Source organism: Gymnoscopelus braueri (assembly GCF_963280865.1).
Source record: "Gymnoscopelus braueri genome assembly, chromosome: 6".
Taxonomy (NCBI): Eukaryota; Metazoa; Chordata; class Actinopteri; order Myctophiformes; family Myctophidae; genus Gymnoscopelus; species Gymnoscopelus braueri.
In genome coordinates, this window is record NC_137607.1 from 3,022,890 (window position 1) to 3,041,138 (window position 18,249).

Here is an 18,249-nt window from a genome sequence, read left to right on the forward strand (position 1 = left end):
CGCTCTGGTTGGTCTACTCTTGTTTTTCACTGGTCGCTCTGGTTGGCTACTCTTGTTTTTCACTGGTCGTCTGGTTGGTCTACTCTTGTTTTTCACTGGTCGTCTGGTTGGCTACTCTTGCCTGACAGTTTCTTGGTGGTGTTGTACAGGTCTGCCATGTTTCCTTTCCCAGCTGCCTCTTTAGATTATTTAGCCAGGCTGTCTCTCTTGTCTTTTCTGGCACTTTTCTTCACCCGTTTGTTTCTGTGTATTCTTTCTGGGCTTTTGCCTTTGTTGTCCGTGTTCGGCAGTTAATCTCAGACTTCTCCTGTCTCTTCTCCTATCCAGGACCTTGAGTAACTCAACCCAGACTCTATGGTAAAAGTGAGCATGCCCATAGGTGTTACCATGCCACTGATATTTAGCCAGGCCCATAATGTCAATACTAAGTCAGTGAATACTAAGTCGGGCCCCCCACCAGAAAATATCCTTATTTTTCACAGTCTAATGTTGGCAGGTTTGCCCTAACTTCATCCCTGTGATGCTGTCACACTGTCTGTCATTTCTCTCCTTGAATATTCTATTATTTAAAGGTATCATGACATTCATTTTCACTTTTTTTATTTTCAATGTTTTATTTGGGGTTTTATGACCTCAATTACACCCAAAAAACCTGAACTTAAAACATTCAGTGGATTTTCTGTGGTCTGGGGTTTTCTGAATAATTAGGCTGAAAAGTAATCTGAGCTTGGCCCTTCGACAGTGAGGTCACTGTCAAATAATCCCGCCCACTCTCCTCCTCGCCCCTCCCCTCCCCTATCCTTTCCTTTGGGGGGGGCGGAGCAGAGGCGATGATTGACAGGCAAAATCCCTCACCAGCGACACCCGCAGGCAAAGATTTCTTTTTTCATTGCAGTTGAAAAGGCTTTAGAAATGTGAGAGAAAAACACCTGCCATTGATCACTGGAATGGAATTTTCACTTAAAACTTTTTGTACACTTTTGAAGGACCAGGACAAAGACTTTGAATGTGGTGTAAAAGTGAATGTCATTAAACCTTTAAAGGTAAAGTGTAATCAATAGTTACTATGTGACCATGTATTCCATCTCCTCAGGCTGCTCTAGAAGGGAGACATCATGGATAAAAGGATTCTGGTCGATGCTGCTTCACCCTCCTGCCTTCTGGAGGAAACTAGGAAGCTAGACAAGCATCCTAACAAGCTGTTAGAGGGACTAAACCGTCTACGACTCAACAAGGTCTTCTGTGATGTGATTCTGTGCTGTGAGGGACAGGAGTTCCCCTGCCATAGAGTTGTACTGGCCTCCATCAGCCCTTACTTTGAGGTAAATACACACATGCATACATGTTTTTTATGGAATTCCTAAAGTTTGAATTAATAATCTCCCGGCACACCAGTGTGCATAGTCACACCATCTGGGAACCATTGATAATTCCAATCAATTATTGTTTAAATAATGTCTTCTTTTTTCGGTTTCCATCTGGTTCTGTTATCTGCGTCTTCCTCTGTCACTCCAGCCACCTGCATGTCCTCTCTCACCACATCCATAAACCTCCTCTTTGGCCTTCCTCTTCTCCTCTTACCTGGCAGTTCCATCTTCAGCCAACCTTCCCCCAATGTACCCCTCATCCCTCCTCTGCACATGTCCGAACTATCTCAACCTGAGCTCTCTCTTGCTTTATCCCCAAACCTTCTAACCTGGGCTGATCCCCTAATGAAGTCATTTCTGATGTTGTCATTCCTAATGAGAATCGTAGCATCCTTAATTCTGCCACCTCTAGCTGCACCTTCTTTCATTTCGTCAGTTTCATCGCTTCCAAGCCACACAGCATGGCTGGTCTCACTACCGTCTCATACATCTTCCCTCTCACTGTTTCCTCCATCCGTCTCACCCTGCCTGCACTCTCTTCTTCACCTCCTCTCCACCTACTTCACCTGTTGTCCACACCCCCCATTACTTTGGATATTTGACCCCAACAATTAAAACTCCTTTTAACTCCTTCCTCTACTCCTTGCATCCTCACTGTTCCACTGTCCTGCATCCATTACACTGTTGAAACAATGAAAACACCATGAACACTGCAAGCCAACCATTCAGTCTTTTCAAACCACACAGGCCATGTTTACAACCGGCATGTTGGAGTCCACACAGGAAAGGGTTAACATGGATGGAGTGGAACCTGAGGTGGTCGACATGTTGGTGAGCTTTGCCTACACTTCAGAGGTGTCCATCTCCACAGAAAATGTGCAGGTAATGTTTTATCATCATAAACTTTATTCATGGTCTCCATTTCTGTCCTACGTCTGTGTTTAGAGAAACATTTTGTTTGTTTGGTATTCTAGGCATTGCTAGCAGGAGCAGACTTGATGGATGTCACAGATGTTCGAGAAGCCTGCTGGGACTACATGCAGCATCATATGAACATTAACAACTGTGTAGAGATCCACCACTTGGCTGACAGATACTCCTGTAAAAAGCTGGAGGAATCCAGCATGGATTACATTCTGGAATACTTCAGTGTCATCTACAAGCAGGTCAGTGATGTGTACTTTTACCAACTTGTTGGTCTGTTGTTGGCTTATTCTCCTAAAGATTAGTTGTATTACGATTACTCAGCCTGTAGCAATCACAACTGACCCAGACCTGTGTGGATAGATTCAATCGGTTAAGGACGTATGGGAACAGTCGTAATGTTTCAGATCATTTCATGTATTTTTTTTCTACCAATAGGAAGAGTTCCTCTCTGTCTCTGTGGACAAACTGACAGAGATCCTCTCCAGTGACCGTCTCAATGTGCCAGAGGAGGACATGGTGTTTGATGCTGCCATCTTGTGGTTAAACAAATGTCCTGACCACAGGCTGACCTTTAACAAGGTCAGTCACTTGTTAGTCTCATGGATATGGTGTTGTTCACCCAGTATCCAGTTGAACTAGTAAATAATGAGTGTTATTCACTCAGTATGCAGTTGAACTAGTAAATAATGAGTGTTGTTCACTCAGTATCCAGTTGAACTAGTAAATAATGAGTGTTGTTCACTCAGTATCCAGTTGAACTAGTAAATAATGAGTGTTATTCACCCAGTATCCAGTTGAACTAGTAAATAATGAGTGTTGTTCACTCAGTATCCAGTTGAACTAGTAAATAATGAGTGTTATTCACTCAGTATGCAGTTGAACTAGTAAATAATGAGTGTTGTTCACCCAGTATCCAGTTGAACTAGTAAATAATGAGTGTTATTCACCCAGTATCCAGTTGAACTAGTAAATAATGAGTGTTATTCACTCAGTATGCAGTTGAACTAGTAAATAATGAGTGTTGTTCACTCAGTATCCAGTTGAACTAGTAAATAATGAGTGTTATTCACTCAGTATGCAGTTGAACTAGTAAATAATGAGTGTTGTTCACCCAGTATCCAGTTGAACTAGTAAATAATGAGTGTTATTCACTCAGTATGCAGTTGAACTAGTAAATAATGAGTGTTGTTCACTCAGTATCCAGTTGAACTAGTAAATAATGAGTGTTGTTCACCCAGTATCCAGTTGAACTAATAAATAATGAGTGTTATTCACCCAGTATCCAGTTGAACTAGTAAATAATGAGTGTTGTTCACTCAGTATCCAGTTGAACTAGTAAATAATGAGTGTTATTCACTCAGTATGCAGTTGAACTAGTAAATAATGAGTGTTGTTCACCCAGTATCCAGTTGAACTAGTAAATAATGAGTGTTGTTCACCCAGTATCCAGTTGAACTAGTAAATAATGAGTGTTATTCACTCAGTATCCAGTTGAACTAGTAAATAATGAGTGTTATTCACTCAGTATGCAGTTGAACTAGTAAATAATGAGTGTTGTTCACCCAGTATCCAGTTGAACTAGTAAATAATGAGTGTTGTTCACTCAGTATCCAGTTGAACTAGTAAATAATGAGTGTTGTTCACCCAGTATCCAGTTGAACTAGTAAATAATGAGTGTTGTTCACCCAGTATCCAGTTGAACTAGTAAATAATGAGTGTTATTCACCCAGTATCCAGTTGAACTAGTAAATAATGAGTGTTGTTCACTCAGTATCCAGTTGAACTAGTAAATAATGAGTGTTATTCACTCAGTATGCAGTTGAACTAGTAAATAATGAGTGTTGTTCACCCAGTATCCAGTTGAACTAGTAAATAATGAGTGTTGTTCACCCAGTATCCAGTTGAACTAGTAAATAATGAGTGTTGTTCACCCAGTATCCAGTTGAACTAGTAAATAATGAATGTTGTTCACCCAGTATCCAGTTGAACTAGTAAATAATGAGTGTTGTGTCTGTTGTCGAAGGTGCTGGAACACATCCGTCTGCCTCTCATCAGCCCCTCTTACCTCCACACTGTGATTGAGTCTCTGGATGTGGTGAAAGAATCCCAGGGCTGTCAGAGGTTCATCTCTGAGGCCAAGACCTACCAGAGGCTCATTTCTGAGGCTGAGGACCAGCCTCTCCTGTCCTACCGTAACACAGCACACCCCCGTGGGACCTCAGGTACTACTGTAGTAACATATCACACCCACACCAATCTGGGAACCCATCGTCAAATAAAAAGGAAAGGGGGGGGGGGACCCTTCGCTAAACCCCACCCCAAAAGCGATTGTCTAATGCCAGCTTAGCAACCGTTGTTAGCCTGGCATAGGTCTGGCAAGCTTTCGTCACCTGTCATAGCTGTCAATGTTATTTCGCCCGCACACACACAATCATTTGCAACATAATAGCAAGAATAGGAATACCACAATAACGCAATGGTGACTATGAACCAGCAACAGATTCCAGAAAACCGTTGGAGTTTTTTTTTTCGCAAGCTGAAATCTGCGCTGAAACTGCAAGGCTGCATGGCTGTGTTGTTGAACACATACACAGCTTAACGTCGGGAAAGTAACACGACTCACTCGCCCAGGTGGTGTCAATAATACTAATCACCGTAATCGTAACAACATTCAGAATCGCAGCGCTGCCTGTTTCGGATTCCGCAGGTTAAAGTATATGAATTAATTTGTTCGTCTATTTATTAACTGCTACTGTAGTCTTACCCTGTGGTACATGAAAACTCCTGTTGCAGTCATGGATCAACTTCAACCTGGTGTTTGCACTTTCTCCATTTATGTTCCGTACATCTATATAAACGTTAAGATTTCAAATATAAAGTGCTTACCCCATGGCCACGGATGTTACAATTATGCACGGGACTCTCAAAAGTACCTGTATATTCTGTATTGTTCAATAAAAAGCATTTTTTTTTTTTTTTTTTTTTTATCCCGCGATTTTGTAACCCTATTTTTTACACCCAGTGCCAATTGTCTATGTAATCCTGGGCACTACCTTCCCTCTGCCAGCCTAGGGAGGCCAGGGCCGAGCTCATGCCTCCTTCAATGCATGAGAGCCAACTGACCTTCTTGTCACCTGACAGGGGAGAGTTTCCCTGGTTGGACGTAGCACGTGGAAGGAACACGTTATTCCAACCAGTTCCCTTCCCCTCCATCAGGCGCCCCGGCTGGCCAGGGGGAGGCAGTATAGTGACCAGGATTACTGCATGTTTTTGTGAGGGTACCTACCCTAGGAGACACGGGGAGAACATACAAACTCCACACAGAAAGGCCCTTTCGCCAACCCCACCTAGGGTATGGGCACTGATGACGCGGAGGAGAGAACACGCCCCTAGCGCCCACAGCGTCCCCTGCGGGAATCGAACCCAGGACCTTCTAGCTGTGAGGCGACAGCACTACCGACTGTGCCACCGTGCCCCCCAATAAAAAGCATTTTAATCCGATCAGTGGCCATTTTCTCATAGAGTTATAATGTATCAGAGTGCAATACACCTACCAACCGATCGCGCAGTTGAAAGCATATGGAGAAAATGGCCACCGATCAGATTAAAATGCTTTTTGAACAATACGGATGATACAGGTACTTCTGAGAGCCCGTACATAAATGTAACATCCGTGGCCATGGGATAAACACTTTATATTTGAAATATGAACGTTTATGTAGATGTACGGGCCGTAAATGGAGAAAGTGCAAACACCAGGTTGAAGTTCATCCATGACGGTCGTGACAGTGGACCGTCGTGTATCCATGGCTATTACTCCCTCTAACATTTCCCTTGTTTTTAGTTTATTGAAATAATTTCATGCACATTTTACCAGTGCATAGGCTACTGCAGGCCTTGTTGACTAGATTTAGAAGAGATTTTGAAGCTCTTGCTCCTGAAATGATTGATTATTTTTAAGGGGAAAAGCCGTCATTTAACATGCAAGTCAATGGGCGAGAAGCAGAGCTTGCCAGGCCTGGGTGTGACTAAATTTGCACCACCAGTCACAGAGTGGAGTGGGTGGGGCTTAGCGAAGGGTCCATTAACACATTCCACGCCAGAGTTTAATATAATGTACTCACCAGTGCCAGCGATTTATTGTTGTTTTTTTGTTTTTTTTCACGTTGCCACAGACCTCGCTAAATACCTTTTTAAGATCGTGCGTTAAACTGTTTGTAGACACACAGGGTAGCTGTGTGAGTTGCCCAGAGAAGACCGTTTCAATCGGCGATCGTCCATTTTGAAGTTGTCGCGGTTTATGTCAAACAGTGATCAGCGAGGAGAAAAAAAACTCTGAGATAATGGAGGATTAGGGGAAGATTTAGAGCGAGAGCGGGTGGGAACGAAAATCTCCGGATACGGATATTTCCGTTTCCGGGTGTGCTACAATGAAATGTGTCACTGCGAACGAGGCCTACAATGAAATGTGAACCTGCGAGAAAAAAAACAAAAAAAAGACCACTTCGCGTAGATCTACGCGATTGGCACGCAATGTGTTAACCAGACCCATGCTCACTGGAAACCGGGGTTTGGACATGCCTTCAGCCCTACACTTCCGGTGGTGCGCCTATGTTTTCATTCCCACCAACAATATTTCTCCACAGAACACTAACACCATTTCTCCCAAAGATCATGGATCGTTTTGGATATAAGCAATTTTAACTTGCCCTTTCATCATAGAAACAAGCGTTTTTTTCTATGATGAAAGAGCAAGTTAAAATGTTACTAACTTTCCGTGGTTTTGTCGGCTTCGAGGACGCTATTGTTAAATGAGTTTCGGTTTGTTTCCAGTGGGAAGCGAGAGCAGAGAAGCCAATCCCGCCCACTACATTTTTTGGGTAAAGTGCAGCCTTCTTCCTGATCTGAAGGCCCGCCCACTTGTAGCTAATGTGCATACAGTAGGTACTCAACGGGGCTACCGACAGATTCAAGCGCAGCTCTGAATCTGTTCTTGAGAGATTGCACCCACACTGACACCTCAGGTACCCTGCCTCACAAAAATACAAACTTGTTTTTGTACTTGGGACTTCCTTCAATGAGCAAACATACCTGGCAATTTGATTTTACAATTCAAGCATTGATGTAGATCGCCACATGAACCTAGCATCCCTATTCTGGGGTGAACGTTCAATGAAAATAGCAGTTATATAGGCTTGTAGATCTGCTATTTGTGGTGAAGATATTTAGTGTAGAGTGAAAACAGGGGGGGGGAGGCTACTAGTATAGGGCCCTGAGGTACTCCTGTCAAATTAGTTTTAAGTGGTTTAATGAATGTGTTTACTCTTTGAACTCTTAAATCTCCTCTGGCTTGCCTCCTTCTCCCCCGCTTGTTGAAGTGATTTTGACGATGGGGTGGTTGTTATGTCACAGACATGATCACAGACATGAGATGCGGAGTCCCTACATAAAGAGCTTTGACCCCCGGACAAAACAATGGAAGAGTCGGCCATGTCCATACTCCGGTGCCAAAGGACCAAGCATCATTGCATCAGGTGAGGGATACCATCATCAGAGTGAAGTGGAGTAGAGGCAGCGGTGTCATGGTGATTTTTTTTTACTGGCAGGACGGTATTTTAATGACGTCACACATCATTAAAATATACCTCCAAAAAGTTGGTGACACCCACAGTCACGAAACTAGAGGGAGCGGAGCGTAAAGAACAATCTGGTACCACCCACCCATAAAACACATGGGCAAATTCTCCTTCTACAGTACGGCCACCAAGGTATGGAATAGTCTAACCCCATCCCTCAAAAAATGCAGTTCGCTGGGCTCATTTAAAACAGCCCTAAAAACTCATCTTTCTGGAGGCCAAAAGAGGAGGTAGTACAAGTTTCCGGGTAGACAGACGCCCCCCCTCCCCTTTTTTTGTGTATATATATATATATATATATTCTTTTTTTCATGCTTTTTTTTGTACATAGTGGTATTTTTTCTCTGTATTTTTATGTCGATATTTGAACTGTTTGGTTGCTACTATGTCTATGAAATTAATACCAAGGACCCCAACGGAAAGGACCTTTTAGACCATTTGAGTCCCAGGGGAGCAAAGAGTCGTGTGTGTGTGTGTGTGTGTGTGTGTGTGTGTGTGTGTGTGTGTGTGTGTGTGTGTGTGTGTGTGTGTGTGTGTGTGTGTGTGTGTGTGTGTGTGTGTGTGTGTGTGTGTGTGTGTGTGTGTGTGTGTGTGTGTGTGTGTGTGTGTGTGTGTGTGGTCTAGTCTACTGAAGATGAATGCATGGACAAGTTTATTATACTGCTGAGACATAAGTCCTTTAACCCGTGTTATATGTTTTAGGTCAGGGCTACTCAACTTAAGATGGCTCAGGGGCCACTCAGCAAAATACCAAAAGTCCAAGGGGCCGCCATAAAAATGACGGTCCTATTTTGGATTTTTCGATTTTGTAACGCACAAGAAAATGTACATTTTGACATCATATTCTTTTCACTGTACCAGTTTATTTTGTGTTGTGTGTATGTCCAGTGGCAGACACCTATCCTGGGCGCGCGGCAAAGCCGCGCGGCCGGAAAAATTTGGGGGTCAAACCCCCCCAAAAACCCGAAATGCATAGAAAACTATGCATTATACCTGTAACAATTGACGCACCTGTATGTATGTCTGTCTGTTTGTTTTTGAAAAATGTTTTAGCAACCCATATATTTGAACGGAAATGTATATTTTTATCCTGTGCTTAAAAAAAACCATGAGGGGGCCGCCAAGATGCTGCGATCGGGCCGCATGCGGCCCGCGGGCCGCGGGTTGAGTAGCGCTGTTTTAGGTGATAGTAGCTACTATCACTACCAGCTGAGTCACCGGAGGCGGGGCTCTGAACTGGACCTGTTTTAATACGTTTCTGTGGATTTCTTAGCTTGATAAGAGAACCATCACAATAACATAGCAGTACAGTCAAAACCTGCCTGTACCTTTTGGGACTGTCCTGTATAGTATGTGGTGACGTCACATTAGGTATCAGTGAAGACATTTCAAGTTGTGTTTGAATAAATTATCTTCATTTCTTTAACAATCAAGTGATAACTCGTTTTAATTCTGCTCTTCTAAAGACATGGGTACTGTTCTTCTGTATATGGCTGGAGGAGAATTCCCTGATGGTTCATTCAGCAAGGAGATGTGGCGCTATGACCTTCACCGTAACACATTGTTGCAGATGGCTCCCATGAATAAGGCACGCTATGATTTAAGTAAGACTGTTAAACTATATCATTCAATTTAACTTTGTGTTGTAATGAACACTGTGTGATGTTGCCTTGGTTACCCCAGTTCTAATAAGGGGTGCAGATTATTCAATTAATAGAAAAAGTCATCATTAGATCTAGAATAGTTGCTAAGAAGATAGCCCTAGTTCTAATGATCAGGTATATTTTGTCCCTTGCACAACCTCACATAGAGCTGGTGATGCTGGATGGCTATGTGTTTGCAATGGGTGGCGTGAAGGAGGAGCTGTATAGGAGTGTGAAATCAGTGGAGCGCTACCACCCAAACTCCAACACCTGGGAGCTCATGCAGTCTGTCAACATGCCAAAACTTACTCACTTTTCTCGCGGCATATGTTCATTGGCGGCTCTAGATGGACTGATCTACGTTCTTGGTATGAAACAGATTTATACACCTGCAGGTTCAACCTGCTGTGATACATGCAACACAAATTGGTTAACTGATATAACCTTTAGTATTATTACATATTCATCCTTGTGTGTGTGTGTGTGTGTGTGTGTGTGTGTGTGTGTGTGTGTGTGTGTGTGTGTGTGTGTGTGTGTGTGTGTGTGTGTGTGTGTGTGTGTGTGTGTGTGTGTGTGTGTGTGTGTGTGTGTGTGTGTGTGTGTGTCCTTCCTTCCTTCCTTCCTTCCTTCCTTCCTTCCTTCCTGGGCCTTAGGTGACATAGAGCCGGTGTACAAGTACAACCCTATAACTGGTGAATGGACAGAAGTCGCTCCTATGCAGAATCATCGTTTAGTTGTTGGTTCAACTGTCTGTACGCTCAATGGAAAGATCTACGCTATAGGTATCATATCTGTTCTTAATGGCTCTTAGTTCCATAATAAATTAGACACTTCAACTTCTCTGTAACACATAATAGATCCCACTAACAGTCACTATCCTGTTAATTCCTCTTTGTGGTAATCAGGTTACCAAACGGCGGAGGTGAGATGCTACAACCCTGAGACCAACCAGTGGACCATGTGTGCCCCCATGCAAAAGACACTCTCTACACACTTCTCTACATTACATTGCTCTGTTGTGATGGATGGAAAGATCTACGTACTAGAAGATGAAATACACAGGTAAGAGGCAGCTGCACCATGAAAGCTTGATAAAAGTTGGATTCCAGTCCACACCAGACATTTCTCTCATGACTATTGGTCTCTCTAGGGACATCCAGAGGTACTGTGCAGAGACGGACACGTGGGAAACTGTCGGGAAGATGCACACTGATCGCTTTTTGTTCAAGAGTGTGTCTGTCAGGCTGAGGAACGATGCACCATACATAGAGTATCCAGCTGATGAGTACGACAGTGAAGATGATGTGTCCTAGAATCTAGGATGCCAAACCTCCCTGTGCAACCATCATGCTTCAGTAAAGTATCTGTACCCTCGATAGAGGAAATATTAATGTTGTTACTGTTTACTTACTTACTTGTTACTGCTCTCTGTAACTTTCATGTCCTACCGGTGATTTGAACCCGGGTCCACCGCACAAGTGCTGAATATTTGACCACTGAGCCAATGGAGCATGTCTGCTTGCAGGGGAGAAATTGAATGTTGACCTTCAGTCAGTAGTGTGTGTGTGTGTGTGTGTGTGTGTGTGTGTGTGTGTGTGTGTGTGTGTGTGTGTGTGTGTGTGTGTGTGTGTGTGTGTGTGTGTGTGTGTGTGTGTGTGTGTGTGTGTGTGTGTGTGTGTGTGTGTGTGTGTGTGTGATATTATACAGGTTGTCACTGCTATAGTGTGTCTATGTGAAACAGTTTCAAGTGATCACAAACATTGAGCTTAATGCCAACATAATCTGAGTTCCCAGAAGTTTTCGCCAGCTCTCGCATACAAACGGGAGCGGCGAGGAACTTCTGGGCCAAAGCCCTGGTATTTGTGGGCGGGATGTAACTTACGCTCAGAATCTGAGCGGACACGCCTCTTACCGGTCTGAGAGCTGTGCAACTCGTCTAAAAAGTCCGACGACAGGCAAACAGCAGTACACAACAATGGCGGCCGCAATTTCTCAAGGGGAAATTGCTTCCCGTCGCTCCTATTTACATGCAACACCCACTGCATGTGGATCCCGCCCCCTTTTCTTCATTGGCTGTTGATTTGAATCAGAAAGCAGTGGCCGCGCCCCTGCTGTCCAGGCTTTGAGCCGAAGCCTCCCAGACTAATGCCAACATGACCAAACACTCTGGTTGCGTCATAATGATGTAATAACTCTTTCTTACATTCCTCTCATCACATGTACAACCTCAACACATTGTCATCACATGCAGGGTGTAGTGCTGTTTGTTTCAGTACCAGAATGTATCTATTTGTATTTAGAAGATGATGTAAACACTGTTCCTATGGAGACAGGTTTATATACATTAGTCCACTGTAACTGATGCTATCCTGTACTGTAGCTATTAGAGGTGCACCGATCAATCGGCCGCCCATCAAAATCGTCCGGTTTTGGGGTGATCGTGTCAAAGGTTTTGTGTCAAATTGATACGCATAGGCACTGCGTGACATCGTGGCCAAGTCACACGCAATGCTGAGTCGGTAAACGTTATATAGTAGCCTAGTGACAGCTTACAGATGGTAACATTATCTAGTATCCTAGTGATCTCTCAAGAACAGATCCATCGCTGCGCTTGAATCTGTCGGTAGCCGTGTTGACAACCCGTGTGCATTGGTTACAACTTAAGTGGGCATGCTATCTGATCAGGAAGCAGGCCACGCTTTACCCAATCAAATGTAGGGGGCGGGATTTACGTGTGTGCCGTTCCTTCCCCCACTGGAAACAAACCGAAACTCATTTAACAATAGCGTCCTCGAAGCCGACAAGACCACGGAAAGTTAGTAACATTTTAACTTGCTCTTTCATCATAGAAACAAGTGGGCTTATAACCAAAACGATCCATGTTCTCTGGGAGAAGTGGTGTTAGTGTTCCGTGGAGAAATATTGTTAGTGGGAATGAAAACATAGTCGCACCACCGGAAGTGAAAGGCTGAAGGCAGACCAAAACCCCGGTTTCCCTGCGCACGGGTCGTCCGTTCAGCTCCGCCCAGAGCCAAATGAATGAGTGAAAAACAGCAGAGGGCGCTGTTTTTCCTTTTTATTTGACGATGGGTTCCCAGGTTGGTATCCTAGTGACAGTCTACAGATAGTAACATTATATAGTAGCCTAGTGACAGTCTACAGATGGTAACATTATCTAGTAGCCTAGTAACAGCCTACAGATGGTGCTGCATCACAGCAACCCTACTGTCAAGTTCTTAGACGTAACACCGGTATCAAAAACCGGCAAGTCAGACGAATAAATCGTCCAAGAATATTGCAACCGGTGCTTTTCTAGTAAACCTATATACATCATTGACTGGTATCCCCCAGGGGTGTATACATGGCTCCCTTCTTTTTTTCCCCCTCTACACCAATTTTCTTCACTGAAAATATCTGATCTACAAGCTCACAATGCATTTCAGCACACGCTTGTACATCTGATATTTTCACCTATTATGACATGGCCAGAATAGGGACTGTAGGGTTTGTTTGTTTAATGTCTCTGTATTTGTTCACTTTTATAGCCAACCTAGTTTTCTGCTTTGTGCAGAGTTAAACAACGGTTACTAAGCCCAAATGAAAGGGTAGAGAGAGAGAGTGAGTCTAAGGCATTACTCAAACCAAATGTCTTTTAAGGTGGTTTATTTTACTAATCACACATACAATACATTTAGGTAAATAGGTAATAAAACCTGGTAAGAGAGAAAATAAGCACAGAACATTCACAGTATTAAAGATATGACTTCATCCCATTATGAACACATCAAACATACAATCATTTACAATGCTTTACTTACTATTGACTTTCCACTCTCTTCCAGACGATCAATGGGTCACTCAAGAACCCATATTCGAGGGACAACCCATGGCCAGTTACTTATCGAATCTGAAGTTTGTTCCTAGACAGGCTCCTTTATAAACTTCTCACACAGTGCCCTCCTTCAGGGAGGTTCAAGCAACCGGAAGTTCTGTTTACCCACAAAGCCTTGCGATTGCCTGCCGCTTCCTGTCACACTCTCTTCAGAGCTCCCCCGCTCGGAGTTGCTATCTCTTTTGTTTAGAAACCCACCACCTGATAGCGAGACCTGTTCCCTATCTTCCACACAAAGGCCTATTGTCTCTGGTATGCAAGAAGTCTTTGAAGCTCAGGAGCACAGCAGGGAGCCTGCCTCTGCCCACTCTGTACCACTAGGCTCAACTCAAACAGTACATGTTTGCTAACTCCTGCAGGACAATAAAAGCACATTGCTGTTGCACCAATAATAATACACAGTTATCTTTCATAATCATGGATTATTCCACACCTGCCACCTGTGATAACTGAACCCTGTTCAGTTCTCTCACAACCAACCTCTACTACCACCATTCACTGTGAGCTTTTTTGGCTTCTTAAATCATGGCTTAGGTCAGTATTTGGCGAAAGTATGGCGGAAAAGTTCGATTTCATCTCTGTAAACTGCTCTGATCCCACACTCATACAGGTTACATTCTCAACACAATTTTCACACATTGTCTTTAAGTGGCTCTAAACCCATATTTTGGAATAATTTACAGTTCAACTTAACTTTCTCAATTTGTAATCTTTAAACTTTTTTAGGAATTCAAATTGTTTTGGAAAACTTTTCTTCTCCCACTTTTTTCCCTAGTAAGTCAATGTCCTATTTAGGGCATGTTGCCATGGTAATTGACATTGTAACTTGGGCAAAGGATTTAAAAGATTTTAAAATGGCTGATCTACAATCTTACCTTTAAGAAACTTCACTCTGCATTTAAACCTCCAGCCCACATCCCAAATGCTTTTTATACAATCAACAAATAATAATTCAAAAGGGCCTGATTGCTCAGATCATGAGTCCACATCAGTACTGAATAATTTTGTTGTTATGGAAGAACCTTCCAAATTATTGTTGCATTTTGACTTAGTGGCATATTGTCGGCAGTAAATTAATACATTTCATTATGCAAGTTATTTCTTCTGGTAATATCGTAAACACTACAAATGATACATTCATTTACACAATATCTCTCGAAATTCCTAAGTAAACAGTCGCTCAAATAAGACATTTCGATTTTTTAGACACCACGTTGGCATCTTTTTCGCTTATTGTCCGCACCGCGTACCACTGTTCACAGCTACTAACTGGATAGACCTGTTAGTCAAGCCTGTTCGTTTGTCAGTGTCACTTTGCTGGCACCACCAGCCACCAGTGGAACTGCAATCCCACCACCAGCCCGCGCTGATGACTGTGGTGGGACAGTGACTTTCTGCTTCAACTTTTCCTTCTTCCCTCGCAATTTCCCCACGACCCACCGGACTGGTGCGAAGGGTTTACGTGGCTTGCAGGTTTCACATTTGCATTTTTTCAGGAGGTCAGGAGGCTTGCAGTTTTCACAATTGCATTTTTTCAGGAGGTCAAGAGGCTTGCAGTTTTCACAATTGCATTTTTTCACCTCGACTGGTCTGGGTCTTGTCGCTACTGACCTCCCACCTTGGCCCAACAGGGCTTCAGGCTCGGGACGGCCACCTTTCTTAGGTGGTGCCATGACGCTCTGCACTGGTGTGATGTCGGTGTGTGAATTGGTGTCGGTCTTCCCCTCGGCTGTCTCTACTTCGACCGTCACGTCCCCCGCGGCGCCCTCTGGATGGATATCCCCTGCAGCTGTCTCCGCAGCAGCAGCAATACCGTCTGATGGCACTCTTCTGGCCGCCAGTGGGACTGCAATCCCACCAACCCCCTTCTGGGGGCTTCTCTCAGCCGCCGCCGAGAAAGAGCGTGGAGCTCTGCTCCACCCAGCCCCCCCCGCAGGGGGGTGGAGAAGGGATAGTTTATCTTTAATCTTCACCTTCTTTTTTCTAGTTACAGCCCCACCAGGACGACGCATTCTCTTTGCCTGACGTAGCACCCCGCCCCTCTCTTTCCGAGCGGGCGCACGGATGCCAGTATTTACCCACTCAGACTTCTTTCTGAGGGGTTCTGGGGGAGCTGGTTTGGCGCCCAGTCCCCGTTTTCGGACAGACCCGACTGGTCTGTCTTCGGCGGCTCCCTTCTTGAACGCCACCGGTCCGCTGGTAGCTGGTTCCCTGCCACCTTTCTTAGACGGGCCCTTGGAGCAAACGCCACCCTTGACAGGCCTGACTGGTCTGCTTTGGGCCATCTGCCTGCCACCTTTCGTAGACGGGCGCTTGGAGCGAACGCCACCCTTGACAGGCCTGACTGGTCTGCTTTGGGCCATCTGCCTGCCACCTTTCGTAGACGGGCGCTTGGAGCGAACGCCACCCTTGACAGGCCTGACTGGTCTGCTTTGGGCCATCTGCCTGCCACCTTTCGTAGACGGGCGCTTGGAGCGAACGCCACCCTTGCCAGGCGACTCGGATCCCTTCTTCTCCGTGTTGAGTGGGCTGGCGGCGACGTCCGTCGCAGCAGCGGCGTCTACTGACGCCCTCGCCGGCTTCTCTCCTGGTTCAGCGACCTCCAGTGACTGGCTCCCCTCTGCGTCGAGTGGATTGGTGAAGACTTTCACCGCCGTGGCGACGTCCATTGAAGCTGCCTCCCTGGCGGTTTGCTCATCTGCGACGTTGGCTCCCTCTGGTCGATCCCCCTCGGCTTCCTTCGCAGGCGTCTCGTCCCCAGGTCCAGCTCCATCGATCACCAGTGGCACCTTTGCAGCTGCTCTCTCGATCGCAGCGTGGAATGGGGTCCCTGCCTCCCTCGGAGCAGCGTGGAAAGGGGTCTCAGCGTTGTCCCTTGCAGTAGTGATGCCACCTGGTTTCACTCTGAGGACTGCTGGCCCAGCTGATCCATCTGTAGGTGTGACATTCCTACCCCCCTCTGCAGCGTGGTCTGCTTCCTGCTTTATGACCGAATCTGCTGCCTTATCTGTGGAGATAGTCATTTGCCCTTCCCCCACAGCAGGGGAATGTGGATTCACTGGGGGGTTTAACCATTTGGTCAACTGGGCTTCCTTTCTTTCCCTCAGCTGCTGATATTTATTGCACATCTCTGTTTCCTTAAGCCTAGAGACATGGCCTTCCCACCCCAGCATTGCTTCCTCAAGATAACCGAGTCTCCTAGATAACTCACGCCCTTTCTTATTTTGCGCCATGCTGGACGCGGCCTGTGAGCTGATCTTCTCAGCCTCCTCTAAAGCCTGCACTAATTCCTGGACTAGATTGTGCATTTGCACTTTCACATAGTTGGACCAAAAGTAGGTCACAAATTTCTGGTCTGTTTCAACAAACCTCTGTTCACAAGCTTCTATCATCTTGTAAACCTCAGATGCGTCGCTGCCACTTTCTATAAGCTTGGTGATATAATCACCTGTAATCTCATAGAGTCTAGTAAAAACTGTCCTCAGATGCTCTTTCTTTGTGGCTAGCTCTTTGGGCTGCCACTGAAAAGACATATCATCTTCAGCCAACACTATTTCCCACTCAAAGACTTTCTTTGCTGCTCTCACTCTTTCAGCTAACTCTGCCATTTCCCCTGTTTGGGTATAAGGTCTCTTAGTTAGTCTTAATTCAATGGGCTGTGACAGCAATCGTCAGTTATTTTTAGCAAGTAACAGTGTTGTTTCAGCCTTTAGCTATATAACAACAATAATTAATTAACACTGTGTTTAACCTGTAAAATAGCACCCACCCTATCAGCATTCCACGCAAGAAGCCTTTTAATAGTCTACTTACATTAGTTAATTTTGTTAATTAATACTGGATAGGATATATTTTGCTCTACCAATGTACATTCTAGTATTTAACCCACAATGATTACCATTGATCCCCTGTTCTTGTACACTAATCATCTAGTTACTCACAGTATCAGTCTATCAAAGTCTGGTTAGACAGTGTATTACTGGTAGCCAATTCCCCACCCCCTCCCAGTGGCTGTTAGCTTAGCACTATGCTAGACAAAGGAAAAGTTAGCTGGTAGCAACCCCCAAATCTACAGTCCTTTCTCCACACTTTTTGCAAACTGTGGGGCTTTGTTCATAGCACCTGGTTGGTTCTCTTCCCGGTAGCCTTCTCACGGTAGCGCCCGTACGGTCTCGACAATAGTAGCTGTCCTTTTCAAGCAACAGCTGTCTCCGTCCTTCGTGGATTCGATGACTCTCTTTTGTGCTGTGACTGTTGGAGACTCTTTGTCCCACACCGACCCTTTCGGCGCTGATTTCCACTCTAACATTAGTTCATTTCTCCAGTGTTAGTGCTGATAACCTATTTTAACCTGTCCCATAACCAGGTCTAATAGATACTTTGTTACAACTCACTTCTCATCTTAAAGAGACAGTGTGCTTTCATTCCTATGGCTATAGGAGTTTTTATACTGTTATTTCTTTATATAACACGCATAATTCAATTACTTTTAGTGTGTCATATCTTTACAACAACACAAAATCACACAATTATACCATCCGCTTCAAGGGCCTAATACCTATCTAGCTATTACATAGGCTACCACGGTTTTATAATTGTTTAATTACTTGGTAATTTATACTCTGTAATAAGCGGAGTTCAAACACAGTGTCCTTCGCTTATTAACTCTAAGCTGTCCCCCTCGAGGACACTACAGTCTTATTACAGTGTAACAAGCAGAGTTCCAATTACTAAACTCAGATAAGTTTCCTCCGGAGACTATCATTAGTTTATTTACTTGTAAT

General features: G+C 44.5%; 2 protein-coding genes across 2 annotated transcripts; both read left to right on the forward strand.

Moving 5' to 3' along the window:
• Window positions 1-1,111: 1,111 nt before the first annotated feature.
• LOC308086401 (kelch-like protein 3) lies at window positions 1,112-8,652 on the forward strand (the record flags this gene model as incomplete). The annotated part of the gene is made up of 6 exons (XM_080429921.1): window positions 1,112-1,322; window positions 2,115-2,249; window positions 2,342-2,533; window positions 2,730-2,873; window positions 4,318-4,516; window positions 8,633-8,652. The coding sequence occupies exons 1-6, from the start codon at window positions 1,116-1,118 to the stop codon at window positions 8,650-8,652; spliced, it is 897 nt and encodes a 298-aa protein (XP_080286047.1). The 5' UTR covers window positions 1,112-1,115.
• Window positions 8,653-10,288: 1,636 nt separating this feature from the next.
• On the forward strand, window positions 10,289-10,901 carry LOC308086731 (kelch-like protein 23; the record flags this gene model as incomplete). The annotated part of the gene is made up of 3 exons (XM_080430380.1): window positions 10,289-10,355; window positions 10,479-10,635; window positions 10,724-10,901. 3 exons carry the CDS (start codon window positions 10,289-10,291, stop codon window positions 10,884-10,886), a joined length of 387 nt encoding a protein of 128 aa, XP_080286506.1. The 3' UTR covers window positions 10,887-10,901.
• Window positions 10,902-18,249: the final 7,348 nt, after the last annotated feature.